This window comes from Oncorhynchus nerka, linkage group LG5 (assembly GCF_034236695.1).
Source record: "Oncorhynchus nerka isolate Pitt River linkage group LG5, Oner_Uvic_2.0, whole genome shotgun sequence".
NCBI classification, from domain to species: domain Eukaryota; kingdom Metazoa; phylum Chordata; class Actinopteri; order Salmoniformes; family Salmonidae; genus Oncorhynchus; species Oncorhynchus nerka.
The window spans coordinates 57,025,845-57,042,534 of NC_088400.1; the positions used below are offsets into that span (position 1 = coordinate 57,025,845).

General features: G+C 42.2%; 1 protein-coding gene across 1 annotated transcript; it reads right to left on the reverse strand.

Annotated features, from left to right (window-relative positions):
* Positions 1-59: 59 nt before the first annotated feature.
* On the reverse strand, positions 60-5,035 carry LOC115129695 (cytochrome P450 20A1). Its single transcript, XM_029660337.2, has 13 exons — positions 4,857-5,035; positions 4,461-4,510; positions 4,032-4,198; positions 3,445-3,590; positions 2,852-3,019; positions 2,672-2,750; positions 2,415-2,527; positions 2,207-2,261; positions 1,908-2,028; positions 1,521-1,632; positions 1,311-1,375; positions 1,117-1,206; positions 60-898 (listed from the first exon to the last, which is right to left on the reverse strand). The coding sequence occupies exons 1-13, from the start codon at positions 4,926-4,928 to the stop codon at positions 748-750; spliced, it is 1,389 nt and encodes a 462-aa protein (XP_029516197.1). The 5' UTR covers positions 4,929-5,035; the 3' UTR covers positions 60-747.
* Between the last annotated feature and the right edge of the window lie 11,655 nt (positions 5,036-16,690).

The window sequence follows — 16,690 nt, forward strand, 5'->3', positions numbered from 1 at the left end:
GTAAATTATTACAAACCCCAAGAGTCTGTTTTGAAAGGAAACAATACCACCTGGAAAAAGGCTGTTAATAAATCCAGAAGTTACGGATATTATTTTTTATTTTAAACAATTAAAGCTAATGTAGCGATACAATGGAAACAGGGCTGGGAATTGAACCAGAGACACCGCAGATACAAAGTGAGCACTTGTTGACAATAACAGCCTAGACGTCTTGACAGTGGCAGGATATGCTCACAACAGAGGGGCTGCAACAAATGTGCAAAATATTATATTCCTATCCCAACACACGATTAGTGTAAACTTTATTAAAAAATGAACTGTCTAAAATGTCATGTATCTGGGGGAGTTGGGACCACGTGTTTTGGAAGGCAGTTCAGCTGGAATGTTGTGCAGAAGTCCAAGAGTGGAGATAAAATAGCCATCGCTTGTGCAGCATTTGGTTTAAGGCATGGTTTAAGACAATACATAAATTATCATGTAGCTTGAAAAGATAGCTACTGATCCTCATATTGAAATGTGGGGGGACAAAAAGCTACTTCAGGTGGTAGCTCAAATAACCGAGTCACCATTGGCAATGACTTTAGCTAATCAAAACCATGTTCAAGAGCTGACTGACAAGTAGCCCTACTAAGCTCATGTTTACAGCTTTTTAAACAGTTCCACTCGGTCTAGAATCTAAGCTAACTGACAAGTACCTTCCCAATTAACACAGTTCCTCTCCCACAGATGGAGTTTGTCCACTGTTAGTTAGCTTCTTCTGCTCACAGTGATCCATGTGTCATCTTTAGGTGTGGACACAAGCTCAGATCTGGCCTCTACCACCTGTCCCTTCACCTGATGCAGCTTCAGTTGGCGCACTACAGTGCTGAGGACGACAGTGGCCACTGTGTACGCAAACCTGAAATGTGGTGAAATGGTGGTATAAAAAGTTAGTAACAAGCCCACATTCTTCTTTGCCTGGTAGTGACACTCCCTCCATTTCCTTTCATTTGATATTATAGAAGAAATATGGTAAAACTGTATAACAAGTTGCTCCTGTGCAATTACAACTAGTAAATGCCCTAGCCCCTTGGTTAATCTCAAGTGCACGCCACTATCCTTTCCCATCCCCGTTACCTCAGCTCAGGACAGGCCTGGTTCCCTGAGAATCCAAGCAGAGAGAAGCTTTTCCTGGCTGAATCTTCTGTGAATCGGTCTGGGTCAAACCTAGATGTACAAAGTGCAGGAATTCAAACTTGATACCAAAAAATCCAGCAAAAAATGCCTCTTTAGATGGCAAAAGGTTCAAAGGAAAATACATATGAACAGACTTGTAGGGACGGCTCCAGGTGTCTGCATCCTGTAGGACTACCCCAAGGGCATAGATCACCAGTGTCTAAAAAAAAAACATAGGAATAAAGTGTTTTAATTATTCACTTTAAACAACAAAACAAACATTTTAAATCTATAAGCACTTGCTGATTGTGATAATGAGATGTGGATAATAAATTGACTAAGTTGGTTAGAGGAGAATAAGATACCTCTTTAGGAATAATGTGCTGATCGACTTTCCCTTCATTTTCCTGGAGCCGGGCTGCGATGGGCGTCAGTTTGGCTGTCCGCACAGTCTCGTTCAAAACCTGCTGAAAATACCTATAGTATAGAAGATGCATTTGATAAGCATGATAAAATGTATCTATAAACATACCTTGAAGACATGCTACCATGAGGATACATGCCCCTTCTGCTGTGACCGACCAGGGTTCGAACCCAGGTGTTATATTAGCCCCTGTTAGCTTAGGCATTAGCTCAGGAAGCTACACCAGTCTTCAGGTCTCATATAAGGTACACGTCATGCAAGAGTGGATCTGAAACACCTCTGTTACACTGCATCACATTGTTTATGTTATTTGGCTGTCAGAGGTCACCTGAGCTGTGGGATCTTATCCAGAGAAACAGGCTCAGAGCCCAGAACATCCTCCAGCTCCTGATGCAGCTTCTCCTGAACTTCCTCTGATGTGGACAGGAAGTGTACTGCCCAGATGCACACTTGGGAAATATTACAACCACAAAGAGAAACATCAACTCTTTGTGAGAGAGATTTTCTGACAGAATACTAAGCAAATGTATGATTTTATTCTCTCAGAAAAAATTGACGATTGGCTACACCATAAAAGCCGCAAGTTCTGGCGTAGATAGGCATAATCTATTTATTACTAGTACTCACAATTAGCTGTGATGACACAACCTGCCAGTGTGAATACCATGCTGTCCTCCATCACCTACAAAAGAGAAACAATGAAAACAAGCGTTCATTAAAACAAAAGCAGGAAGGAAGTTTTATTTTCCTCTACACGTGAGTAACAGCAACAGGAGGCTCTATGCTCTGCCTCAATGAGCCTGTTCTCCTTATAATCAAAGAATCTGTGCATCACCTGTCTCTCTGTGAGGTTGGACTGGAGAAGAGTGTCTACAAACGCTGTCTGGCTCCTTTGTCCTTTCCTGTCTTTAGCCACAGACATCAGCACTGTTTCCATTTCTGCCAGCGCTGTAAACAAACAATGTACTTAGCATGAGGACAGAAAATGTATACACATCTCTTTTCTATTTCAGATACATTCTATAAAGAAGTGTATGCTGAGATGTACAAGTAACACATATGATCCATAGCAGTGAACTAGTTCTCACTCACCGCTCTCATAGTGCTCCTTTCTGATGGAGCTCTTCTCCATGGAACCGTCCAAATAGCCTTTTCCGATCTCCGACCAGATCTGACAAGTAAAGGGAATTATCTGTGAAAATCTGCAAACACCGGTCATAATGGGCATCTTTTCACCAGAAACGGTGACTTTAAATGTGACTGCTCACTCACTGCCTCATGGTTCTTTCGGAAGCCGATGACTTCAGCATCATTCCGGAAACGGTCACCCAGAGCGAGTTGAGTGACAGCCTTCATGGCCAATCCTAGCAAATGGGCACAGAGGGGTGTGTGCTGGTCCTTAGGGAAAGACTGCCACTTCCCCACTAACTCCTCCACCAACTAGAACAGGACAAAGGGGGAGGGAGACAGAGAGCGTGTGTCAATGGGAAAGGGGGATACTTAGTCAGTTGTCCAACTGAAATGTGTCTTCCGCATTTAACCCAACCCCTCTGAATCAGAGAGTCGAAGGGGGCTGCCTTAATCGACGTCCACGGCCCCCGGGGAACAGTGGGCAAGTGCCTTGCTCAGGGTCAGAACAACATATTTTTACCTTATCAGCTCAGTGATTCGATCCAGCAACCTTCCGGTTACTGGCCCAACACTAACCACTAGGCTACCGAACTATAACATTCCAGGGAAGTGAGCACAACAAGCTTTTGGAGTAAACAAATACTAATGAATACACAAAAACAGAAGAAAGTATTGCAGAATGCTACAGCCAAATATTAAAAACTGCCAAATGAGCCATTGTGTAAGAGGCAAACCTTCAGCAGCATTGGAAAGTTTTTCTCCAGGGTGTTGTTGACGGCACTCTCATACAACTTCTTCCTCATTACAGCCTCTGTGGCCCCTCCACCCGTTCCTGACTGGTAACCTAGCAACGACTTCAGCATTGTCTCAAATGAGTCCGCTACAAGTAAGGATAGAAGATGTCACAGTGTTACTGTTTCTTTATTTCAAAACAACACTGTACATGTATAACGGAAATCACCTGAATCTGTTACAATGTCTATCTATACCCACATTCTACTTAGAATGGTGCAATCTTTTAAGCATGAATTTTAAGTGGCCCGACTAACCGGTGTCTGTATGTAACCTCGCTACTTTTATAGTCTTGGTACTGTATATAGCCTCGCTACTGTTTTTCACTGTATTTTTACTGTTGTTTTTATTTCTTTACTTACCCATTGTTCACCTAATACATTTTTTGCACTATTGGCTAGAGCCTTAAGTAAGCATTTCACTGTTGTATTCGGCGCACGTGACAAATAAACGTTGATTTGATGTTAGTAGGGACAGAGCACCTGTTTCCCTTTCCTCCCAATAGTTTCCCTCCCTCCCCAGTACTCACTAGTCCTGTTGGGGTTGATGTGCTGCCGTAGCTGGTCCACTGAACCCAAGCTGACCACAGGGCGTCCTCCAAACCAGAAGGATGCCACAGGACCAAACTGTCCATGTAGACTAGCCAGGAACTCATGCAGACTGCCTCGGTTCACTATGTCTTGCAGATTTCCATCCCTAGATTAAGAGAATGAGACGAATAAACCAATAGGAAACTAGGTCAGGCCAGGGCCCGTATTCAGAAAACTTCTCAGTGTATGAGTGCTGATCCAGGATCAGTTTAGCCTTTTATATGGAGATGAATAGACAGGGGGGATCTGATCCTGGATCAGTACTCCTACAGTGACGCTTATAAATATGGGCTGAGATCAAGTGTGGAGTTCTAAAGAGAAACAGTACTTAGAAAGTTGTAAAACATATTTGGTCATAGTCTACTCACTTCTCTTCGGTAGGGTTGAGACCTGGTATACCAGAAGCACGTCTTGATGACTTGATAAAAAAATGAATCAAGCATGTTTCTTTCAGTTTCAAGAGAGACATAAATTAAACATGACAATAAATTCTGTGCAGTTTACATATTCTAAGTCTATGGCAGTAACCTCTAAAAACTTGAGCTTTGAAAACAATATTTGTCCACTCCACAATTCACTTAAACTGCTGAAACATTTGGGTGCTAGAGGTAGATGCATAAAATGTCCAGGAATTTTTTTTAACTGTCATGTCACTGTAAAACTGCACAAAGTTTGCAGCTTTACAAGTAACGTTAGCTAGTAATGACATGGTGGATATACGATGTTGCAAATATTGGCTAATATAAACAAAGGCATTGACTTACTGGATACAAATAGAGGACTGCGCCGACCAGAATGATGACAAAAGTCACTGCAAATATCGCAAAGTCCAGCATGTTTGCTGGTGTTACTAAAAAAAACGTTTAGACAGGAAGCTAAAGCGATACAATGCGTTCGGTATCGCTACCACGTCTACGGTAGCATCATAACTCCGTGTTCTACTGCAAAGCCTGCACACAGTCAGTGAGGCCAGAGCAATGCATCTCAGAGCGCATGGATAAATCAGAATGTACAGAAGCAGATACAATCTAACTACAAAATGTTACAAACTGGTCTGGCATAGCACAATTGGTAAAATCAATTCATTTTCACCTATCCAGATAATTTAGTGATTGGTCCTAGCCAGGTCGAACAACACACTTATATTCTGGGCAATGACAAAACTGTCAGTAGATCATAAATCCGAGAGCAGATAGAGGAGAGCAGATACAGTTTTAGTATCTTAATTTCATCACTCTGTTGCAAGAGAACACTTGTAGTGTATTCTAGGTTTAAAAAGGCTTCTGAAGTTTGTACTTTTTCCACTTTGAAATTTCCGACTTGATTTTCCCTTACAATAAAAAACTAAAATAATCAACCCCTAAAAAAATGCCCATTAACGATTTTAGCATGTAAATCTCAGTGGGGCAAAAAATGTTTTAGTCAAAACTATTTGTTCAGCACTTGTGGAAATGTACAGCGACAGAATTCAAAACATGGGCCGTTCTTACAGTGTTCTCCCTGTACTTCAAGTCAGAACTGCAGGATAAATAAAGGAGGCATATAAGCAGACAATACATTTCTCAAAAACAGGTTATAGGCTACATGTGCACCACCAAGTCAGAACAGTAAGTGAAATTAAGAGGTGAAAATAGACCACAAATTAGGGTAGGCTACTAACAGCTTACTACACAACATACACTTAGTATTACTTTCTTAGCTACAGTATAGATATCTCCCTGGCATATTACATTATTTATGCATTTGCATACAATTCATTCTCTGGATTTATGGTGCTTTCAATACAACTGGGAACTGAAAAAAAAAGGTTGAATCATGATATCGTCGGTGATTTTCAGGTCGTAGCTCTAGAAAGAGACCAGAGTTGCTGATTTACAATTCCGAGTTGGATGAAAGTTCAAAACGTATTTTCCCAGTCGTAGCTTGTTTTTCCCCGAGTTCCCAGTTGTCTTGAACTCACTAAAGTCAGATTTTGCAGTTCAGCGTTAAGTTGTTTTGAGCACAAATCGTGCTTCATTGACAGCAATGTTGAATGTTAACCATTTTAAACTAGGAAAATAGACCCTTAATCTTAGACTTGGGACCACACAGCCACTGCACTGAATAGCAGGCTAATGATTGCTTTGCAACGCTTGCAGTTAGCCACTCATTGTTGAATTTCCGGTTTCCAACTGGTTGTGTAATGTTTATGTCCAATGGCCGGTGAGCACCGATATGTTTTATCTATAATTTCTCTACATTTTCTATCTTCATATGACAAGGATTAAAAAGGATTTTACCAGTAGATTGTCAACTTCATTCATGATGATGACTGCTAGCTAAGATTTAGAAAGTATGATGTTGACATGATCAGTCCAATCAAAGCTACTGTAGACATAATGTGATTTTACGTCATTTAATCTGTGGCCAGTGACCTTCTTTGATGGGCACTTCTAATGTAACTCTATGGCAGCATCCAAGGGGCTTAAATTTTCGAGCTCTACCCTTAGACCTGGCGGTGACGTAGTATCCCCATGAGTGACAGAACACTGAGCCAATCACTGCACAGCGCTGCATATTTACTGTTGGCTTGCCCCATCACCACAGAAGGCAATGAGCTAGGCTGAAACACCTGCATTTTGGAACTGCCTTACTCAAGAAAACAAAAAAAAGAGACCATATTTGTATGCAGGTCCTAAACTCAAAAATAATTTCTAACACTAGAAAGTGCATCTCCTTAGACTGAGATCGATCTTAGTACTTGGTGTGTGTAAGAATGTTTATTGTGGCATCAGTAGCAGAGGAGGCTGGTGATAGGAGCTATAGGAGGATGGGCTCATTGTGATGGCTGGAATGGAATCGATGGAATGGAGTCAAATGTGGTTTCCATATGTGTAATATGTTTGATACCCGTCTTCCAAAAGCTCCTCCCACCAGCCTCCTCTGACTCAGTAGCCTCTAAAACACATCTCAAAATCATTCCACGGAGGGCAGAGGGTCTCTGGGTTTTTGCTGCGCCCTTGTACTTGATTGATGAATTAAGGTCACTAATTAGTAAGGAACTCCCCTCACCTGGTTTTCTAGGTCTTAATTGAAAGGAAATAACCCGCAGACACTCAGCCCTCGGTGGAATGAGTTTGACACCCCTGCTCTAAAACATTAGAAACCTGTCCACTGGGTGCATGTTTTTGATGCAATTTATCAAAACTTGATGATGAGTTCGTTATTTGAAACAGCTATGTAGTGTTAGGGAAAAAAACAAAACGTGCACCCATGAAGGGCCACACTACTGAATTTGAGAAACCCTGTCCTACACAAGCATATGTTGTAGGTCATTCTTGCAAATAAATGCAATGACATATTTTTTCCGTGTACTCTAAGATGTAGTGATTAGGTGGAAAACAAGAAATTGAGAAAGAAAAAGTTCTGAGCCAGAGGTAGTTTGTGTATACCAAGGGGTGGCGTTATATGGTTGTCTATCATGTCACACATAATTATGCATTTCTGTGTTGTTCAGATCAGGGACGCATAATGTCATTCTGTTATTATTTTAATGGGTGAAAATCCACTTAATTTACTGTAGTTCAATAACCAAAAGAGATGTTTACAAACTCAAGGGGTCATGTCATACTGTGGCTAACACCCCATTCTTCTGCAGACACCTTTCCATCTTAATTCAGAGTAGATATTTAAGAGTTTTTGGAAAATGTGGTCACATAAAAAACTGAGGGAGACCCTTCGCTAATCCCTGCCCTCCTTGGTTAATATTGCAACCTTCCCAGGAAAACCAATTTCGCCTAACAACTCTCAAAATTCCCTCACAATGACCTCAAACTGTGATTTTAATATGCAATTAAGTTAAACACAGACTATCCCTTGCTAATCAGGAGACTCTCTGGTATGTTGTGGTGGACTGTCATTACAATTGCTTACGGGAACCTGGTAAAATGAAGGTTGTAGTGTGGCTAGCCACAGGATGGCTAAATGCACTGTCAGCATGCAGCCAAAGTTACAAACCATTTTTGGAGCTAACTAATGTTTTTAAATCGTATTGTGATGTCAACAGCAGATGCTTTGTATTCATAACATGGCTAACTAACATATTGTTATGAGAATTTCGTTATCAATGTTCATAAACGTCAATTAATCTACTCAGTCTGCAACCCAGAGTTTGTAAGGTTAAATGAAACAGACAGATTTCCCAGCTTACAATAGTCAAAACATTTATTCACGAGAGCACTCTGAAGTCCATCATACAAACCCAGTCTTTATAACACATACAAACAAGTTCAAATCTTAAGCTACGCCTTGCTCAGACAGTCGGTGTTTTTCCTCTACACAGATGCATTGTTTAATCTGCAACATGTTTCATAATTTTCTGCAAGCCTAACAGTTTCTCCCCTCCACGGGTGGAGACAGAATTTCCTGTAAGGAACACAGTATTACAACTTGTCTGTCAATAGCTCCTCTTATCATTTGTTTCCCCACTTGCACCCTGCTTACATACTAAAAAGGAACAAAATGTCCTTGTTCTAATTCTGACTAAAACTACACACATCATCAGATTATAGTTTTATGATTGTAATAAATTTCATACAATTATATGGTTTCAGGGTGGAATATTTTTTGTCATTATCTTATCATTACTGTAAACATATAAATCATTGTCATTATCTTACCATTACTTTAAACATATAAATCATATGAATTTCTATCATATCACATACTAACTAACTAAAGTGCTGGTCCCATGTTTCATGAGCTGAAATAAAAGATCCCAGAAATGTACCATATGCACAAAAAAGCTTATTTCTCTCTAATTTTGTGCACAAATTTGTTTACATCCCTGTTTGTGAGCATTTCTCATTTGGCAAGATAATTCATCCACCTGACAGGTGTGTCATATCAAGAAACTGATTAAACAGTATGATCATTACACAGGTGCAATCGACCTGGACAGGGTATCCTGAAAGGATATTAACCTCATCCTGTCAGTAGAGGATGCCTGGTTATTCTTTAAAAGTGCCTTCCTCACCATCTTAAATAAGCATGCCCTATTCAAATCAAATTGAACCAGGAACAGATATAGCCCTTGGTTCACTCCAGACCTGACTGCCCTTGACCAGCACAAAAACATCCTGTGACGTACTGCATTAGCATCGAATAGCCCCCGTGATATGCAACTTTTCAGGGAAGTTAGGAACCAATATACACAGGCATTTAGGAAAGCTAAGACTAGCTTTTTCAAAAAGTTATAGGACGCTGTAAAGTCCCTGGAGAATAAGAGCACCTCCTCCCAGCTGCCCACTGCTCTGAGGCTAGGAAACTGTCACCACCGATAAATCCACTATAATTGAGAATTTCAATAAGCATTTTTCTATGGCTGGCCATGCTTTCCACCTGGCTACCCCTACCCCGGTCAACTGCCCTGCACCCCCCACAGCAACTCGCCCAAGCCTCCCCATTTCTCCTTCACCCAAATCCAGATAGCTGATGTTCTGAAAGAGTCGCAAAATCTGGACCCCTACAAATCACCCGGGCTAGACAATCTGGACCCTCTCTTTCTAAAATGATCTGCCATAATTGTTGCAACCCCTATTACTAGCCTGTTCAACCTCTCTTTCATATCGTCTGAAATTACCAAAGATTGGAAAGCTGCCGCGATCATCCCCCTCTTCAAAGGGGGAGACACTCTAGACCCAAACTGCTACAGACCTATATCTATCCTACCCTACCTTTCTAAGGTCTTCGAAAGCCAAGTTAATAAACAGATTACTGACCATTTCGAATCCCACCATACCTTCTCCATTATGCAATCTGGTTTCAGAGCTGGTCATGCATGCACCTCAGCCACGCTCAAGGTCCTAAACGATATCCTAACCGCCATCGATAAGATACATTACTGTGCAGCCGTATTCATTGACCTGGCCAAGGCTTTCGACTCTGTCAATCACCACATTCTTATCGGCAGACTCAACAGCCTTGGTTTCTCAAATGACTGCCTCGCCTGGTTCACCAACTACTTTTCTGATACAGTTCAGTGTGTCAAATCGGAGGGCCTGTTGTCCGGACCTCTGGCAGTCTCTATGGGGGTGCCACAGGGTTCAATTCTCGGGCAGACTCTCTTCTCTGTATACATCAATGATGTCGCTCTTGCTGCTGGTGATTCTCTGATCCACTTCTAAGCAGACGACACCATTCTGTATACTTCTGGCCCTTCTTTGGACACTGTGTTAAGTAACCTCCAGACGACCTTCAATGCCTTTCAACTCTCCTTCCGTGGCCTCCAACTGCTCTTAAATGCAAGTAAAACTAAATGCATGCTCTTCAACCGATCGCTGCCCACACCTGCCTGCCCGTCCAGCATCACTACTCTGGACGGTTCTGACTTAGAATATGTGGACAACTACAAATACCTAGGTGTCTGGCTAGAGTGTAAACTCTCCTTCCAGACTCACATTAAGCATCTCCAATCCAAAATTAAATGTAGAATCGGCTTCCTATTTCGCAACAAAGCATCCTTCACTCATGCTGCCAAACATACCCTCGTAAAACTGACCATCCTACCGATCCTCAACTTCGGCGAAGTCATCTACAAAATAGCCTCCAACACTCTACTCAACAAATTGGATGCAGTCTATCACAGTGCCATCCGTTTTGTCACCAAAGCCCCATATACTACCCACCACTGCGACCTGTACGCTCTCGTTGGCTGGCCCTCGCTTCATACTCGTCGCCAAACCCACTGGCTCAAGGTCATCTACAAGCCTTTGCTCGGTAAAGCCTTATCTCAGCTCACCCTAGCAGCACCCACCCATAGCACACGCTCCAGCAGGTATATCTCACTGGTCACCCCCAAAGCCAATTCCTCCTTTAGCCGCCTTTCCTTCCAGTTCTCTGCTGCCAATGGCTGTAGCGAACTGCAAAAATCACTGAAGCTGGAGACTCATATCTCCCTCACTAGCTTTAAGCACCAGCTGTCTGAGCAGCTCACAGATCACTGCACCTGTACACAGCCCATCTGTAAATAGCCCGTCCAACTACCTCCTCCCCATACTGTATTTATTTCTTTATCTTGCTCCTTTGCACCCCAGTATCTCTACTTGCACATTCATCATCTGCACATCTATCACTCCAGTGTTTTATTGGTATATTGTAATTACTTCGACACCATGGCCTATTTATTGCCTTACCTCCCTTATCTTACCTCATTTGCACACACTGTATATATCATTTTTTCTACTGTATTATTGACTGTATGTTTGTTTATTCCATGTGTAACTCTGTGTTGTTGTATGTGTCAAACTGCTTTGCTTAATCCTGGCCAGGTCACAGTTGTAAATGAGAACTTGTTCTCAACCAGCCTACCTGGTTAAATAAAGGTGAAAAAAACAACAACAACAAAAAAACTTGCGCTGGGGAAAAATAAAAGGCCACTCTAAAATGAGCAGTTTTTTCACACAACACAATGCCACAGATGTTTGAAGTCTTGAAGGAGAGTGCAATTGGCATGCTGACTGCAATAATATCCACCAGAGCTGTTGCCAGAGAATTGAATGTTTTAGAGAATTTGGCAGTATGTCCAACCACAGACCTTGTGTATGGTGTCAGGTTGGGGGGCGGTTAGCTGATGTCAACGTTGTAAACAGTGTGCCCCATTGTGGCGCTTGGGGTTATGGTATGGACATGCATAAACTATGGACAACGAACACCATTACATTTTATCGATGGCAATTTGAATGCACAGAGATGTGACAAGATCCTGAGGCCCATTGTCTTGATGTTCATCTTACGCCATCACCTCATGTTTCAGCATTATAATGTACGGCCCCATGTCGCAAGGATCTGTACATAATGGAAGCAAAAAATGTCATCTAGAATGTCATTGTATGCTGTAGGGTTAATATTTCCCTTCACTGGAAGGGGGCCAAGCACAAACCATGAAAAACAGCCCCAGACCATTATCCCTCCTCCACCAAACTGTTCAGTTGGCACTATTCATTGGGGCAAGTGGCATTCTCCTGGCATTCGCCAAACCCAGATTCGTTGGACTGCCAGATGGTGAAACGTGATTCATCACACCAGAGAATGCGTTTCCACTGCTCTAGAGTCCAATGGTGGCGAGCTTTTCACCACTCCAGCCGACGTTTGGCATTGCACATGGTGATCTTAGGCTTGTGTGCAGCTGCTCAGCCATGGAAACCCATTTTTACAGTTTGTTACAGAAGGAAAATAATCATGCAGCAACAGGAAATGTGAATTATGTGGATTATAATGGATATTTTTGTAGGGGTTGACACGTTTTTCATAAGGGAAAAGCTTGTCTGATATGTCAAAGTGGAAATGACAAACTTCAGAAGCCTTTTTGAACCTTAAATACACTACAAGTTTTTGTTTTCCACTTTTGTCATTGCCCCCCAAAAACGGTGTTGTTCAAATTCTTTTGAAATGCACCATTGTTTCCTCCCATTCAAGTGTTCGAACTTGTGAAAAAAGTTGCATGGGATTTCTCTTAATGAGACTCTGTGCAGCCAATGGCAAAGTCCGCTTTAGGTATAATGCCAGGAGCCACTTGTGGATTTGACAGCACTAACACAGTTCCACCTCTGACATTGCCAAAACAACTGTTAAGAATGTCAGCTAAAGCCCATCTGATTGAATTAGAGCCCTTAGTGTGTTACTGTGCTTCATCCAATACCACAACCACAAAAATGACCTGCATTGCCGTTGAGATGACATTAAAGTACATGGTGCAAGTGATCAACGCAGTTTGATATTCTGTGCAGATTATTGCAATTGTGAAGATTTACACAGTCCTGTGACCCTGAACCTGCATGCTTTCTATGATTACATAAGACATTTGATGTTACAGTAACCTCAATGCGGCCATCGCTGTGTGACTCATTTTAAGGTTGAATAAATACTCTTACATTAGTTTGTAAGATAGGCTATTTAATGTTTTTTTTTTAAAGTAATATTGAATTGTTCGGAAGAAAACGCAACCAAATATTAACACTTAAAGGAGATGCATCTACTCCTTGGATAGTTCCATCTGAGCCACTGGATTAATCCTATTCTTTAACTTTTATTTTTGTTGAGATAGAGACATGAATCCAACAGATCATTTGTTAATAGGCTATTTACCGTGTTGCAAAAGTGATACATGACATTTTTTTTTTACCTTTATTTAACCAGGCAAGTCAGTTAAGAACAAATTCTTATTTTCAATGACGGCCTAGGAACAGTGGGTTAACTGCCTGTTCAGGGGCAGAACGACAGATTTGTACCTTGTCAGCTCGGGGGTTTGAACTTGCAACCTTCCGGTTACTAGACCAACGCTCTAACCACTAGGCTACCCTGCCGCCCCGGTCATTTAACACAGTGTTTCCCAACCCTGGTCCCCAAAAGTCAAAATGTTCAGTGTCGCCCTGGACAAGCACACCGGATTCAACTTGTCAACTAATCATCAAGCCCTCAATGAGTTGAATGAGGTGTGTTTGTCCAGCGCTACAATAAAAATGTGTTCTGCTAAATCTGGTCCTCCAGTACCCCCAACAGAACACCGATTTTGTAGACGCTCTTACCCAGAGTGACAGTTATTTTCTCCTCTCAACCAGAGTACATCAATTTCACCACAGCTCTTCTCCTCAGTGAAGCTGAACAGCGATCTGCTGTTCTGACCGAAGAACTTCGGATAGCCTCTCCTGGCAGCCTCACTATACTCTGCTGAAGAACCTGCTCGTTAATGACCTGTTGCTGTCTATCAGCAGGCTGTAGTTAGGGAATTAAGAATGAAGAGTTAGGAGTAGTTCACTCAAATAAAGGATCCTGTGCTGAAGATATTGCCATCCACTTTAACTTTGCAAAACAGTCTGGATGTCCAGAGCACAGCCACTATCTGAATACTGATCACTATCTTGATTGTGTTGGTTTTGCCACCTTTAATTCCCTGAATTCTGAGCCACATAATTCCTTTTGAATTTGAGCAGGCGTTTCAAATAGGGTAGGTTGTAATTATGAATATTAAACTACACTGCTACGGGGTGAAAATACATTTGTTTTAAGGAGTCTCCCAAATCCTGTGGCTCAAGGCATGTCCACTCCTGCTCCCCCCCACTTTGGTGCTCGACATCACCGGTCCTGGCAAGGGCAACCCATCTTTATGCAGACCAGCCAACCATCATTACTGCACACCTGCGTCTCATCATCAGTCACACATGGACTTCATTACTCCCTTGATTACTTACTCTTTATATAGCACTCTTTTGTTATCATTCATCAGGTAGTCTTGTTTCTATGTCAGATACTCCTCTTGTTCTGTAGCGGTTGTTGTTATTAAACTCACTAACTTCACCTGCTTCCTGCGTCTACGTTACACTTACATTATTCATCTTTCAACTCCTCCCGTAAACTCTCCTTTATCTATGAGAGGGTCTGGTCAAAGTGACTGATTCTGTCCAAATGAGTCTGTCAGTTCTACAGCTCAGTTGTAAATCTTAATACTGCTCTCACATGGTCCTTTCTCCTCACAACCAGAGCACATCAATTTCACCAAGGCAACTCCATCTCGCCATGACGTGTCTCTTTGGGCAGATTGTACAGACTGAGACATCACTGGTCCTCCTGGTCTTGTTGTTCATAGCTCTTCCCCTCTGTGAAGTTGAACAGCTACCTGCTGTTAGGACTGAAGAGCTCGGATAGCCTCTCCTGGCTGTACTCTGCTGAAGAATCTGATTGTTAGTGACCTGTTGGTGTCTATCGCTCTGTCATCCACTGTGCTGCGCTGCCTGCTGATCAGGCACACCCTGGTGTTTGGTGGCTGGCACTTGGTCCAGTTCAGAGTCAGTAATATGGGTGTCCTGAGCTTTCTGTTCACTCTGGCCCTCATGGCTATGGAGATTCGGCCTCTGCTACCTGGTCATCATGACTTCCAGGCGCCTGCATCTGGCCATAGCGCTAATCTGGGTGGTTACTGAAACTGTAAATCAAATCAAATTGTATTGGTCACATACACATGGTTAGCAGATGTTAATGCCAGTGTAGTGAAATGCTTGTGCTTCTAGTTCCGAAAGTGCAGTAATATCTAACAAGTAATCTAACAATTCCCCAAGAACTACCTAATACATACAAATCTAAAGAGATGGAATAAGAATACGTACATATACATATATGGATGAGCGATGGCCGAGCGGAATAGGCAAGGTGCAATAGATGGTAGAAGGTACAGTATATACATATGAGATGAGTAATGTAAGATATGTTGTTTAAAGTGACTAGTGATCAATTTATTAAAGTGGCCAGTGATACGAGTCTCTATGTAGGCAGCAGCCTCTCCGAGTTAGTGATTGCTGTTTAACAGTCTGATGGCCTTGACAGCTGTTTTTCAGTCTCTCGGTCCCAGCTATGATGCACCTGTACTGACCTCACCTTCTGGATGGTAGCGGGGTGAACAGGCAGTGGCTCAGGTGGTTGTTGTCCTTGATATTTTTGGCCTTCCTGTGACGGTGCTGTAGGTGTCTTGGAGGGCAAGTAGTTTGACCCTGGTGATGCGTTGCCTTGCGGTTGAGGGCGGTGCAGTTGCCGTACCAGGTGGTGATACAGCCCGACAGGATGCTCTCAATTGTGCATCTAAAAGTTTGTCAGGGTTTTAGGTGACAAGCCAAATTTCTTCAGCCTCCTGAGGTTGAAGAGGCACTGTTGCGCCTTCTTCACCACACCGTCTTTGTTCGATGTGAATAGGGGAATGCTCCCTCGTTCCTGAAGTTGACGATCATCTTCTTTGTTTTGTTGACGTTGAGTGAGAGGTTGTTTTCCTGACACCACACTCTGAGTGCCCTCACCTCCTCCATGTAGTCTGTCTCGTTGTTGTTTGTAATCTGTTTTGCATGTTATTTTGACCATTAGTATGAATCACAAATCAGTTTGCACACAATGTAAAAAAATATACATATTATTGAGTTAATAAAGCCACATACAAACATCTCTTTCTTGTTTTCTTGAGTAAGGCAGCTCCAAAATGCAGGTGTTTCAGCCTAGCTCAGTGCTTTCTGTGGTGGTGGGGCAAGGCATCAGAAAATAGGAGCATTGCACCGTGATTGGCTCAGTGTTCTGTCACTCATGGGGACACTACATCACGACCAAGGAGTAAGTGGAAAGGGGAATACCTAGTCAGTTGTACAACTGACTGCCTTCAACTGAAACATGTCTTCTGCATTTAACCCAACCCCTCTGAATCAGAGAGGTGCAGGGGGCTGCCTTAATAGACATCCTTTCGGTTACTGGCCCAACACTCTAAACATTAGGCTACCTGCTGCCGGTAGACATTGAATTCAAGCCCCTTCGGCTCCTGCCATAGAATTACATTAGTAGTGCCCTTCCAAGAAGGCTCAAGGTCATTGGCCACAGATAAAAAGACGTCAAATCACGTTATATGTACAGTAGCTTTGATTGGACTGATCATGTCAACATCTTACTTTCAAAATCTTAGCTAGCAGTAATCATCATGAATGAAGTTGACAATCTACTGGAAAATTATTTTTAATCCTTGTCATATGAAGAGAAATGATAGACAAAACGTATCGGTGCTCTTCGGCCATTGGACATAAACATTACACAACAA

What these genes read in the sequence shown, in the direction of transcription:
- LOC115129695 (XM_029660337.2), bottom strand. Translation starts at nt 4,928, where the DNA reads ATGCTGGACTTTGCGATATTTGCAGTGACTTTTGTCATCATTCTGGTC. An exon ending in CATCAACCCCAACAGGACTA is followed by an intron (nt 3,591 to 4,031) that starts GTGAGTACTGGG and finishes CCTTACTTGTAG; the next exon opens with CGGACTCATTTGAGACAATG. An exon ending in CAGGCCTGTCCTGAGCTGAG is followed by an intron (nt 899 to 1,116) that starts GTAACGGGGATG and finishes ACCACATTTCAG; the next exon opens with GTTTGCGTACACAGTGGCCA.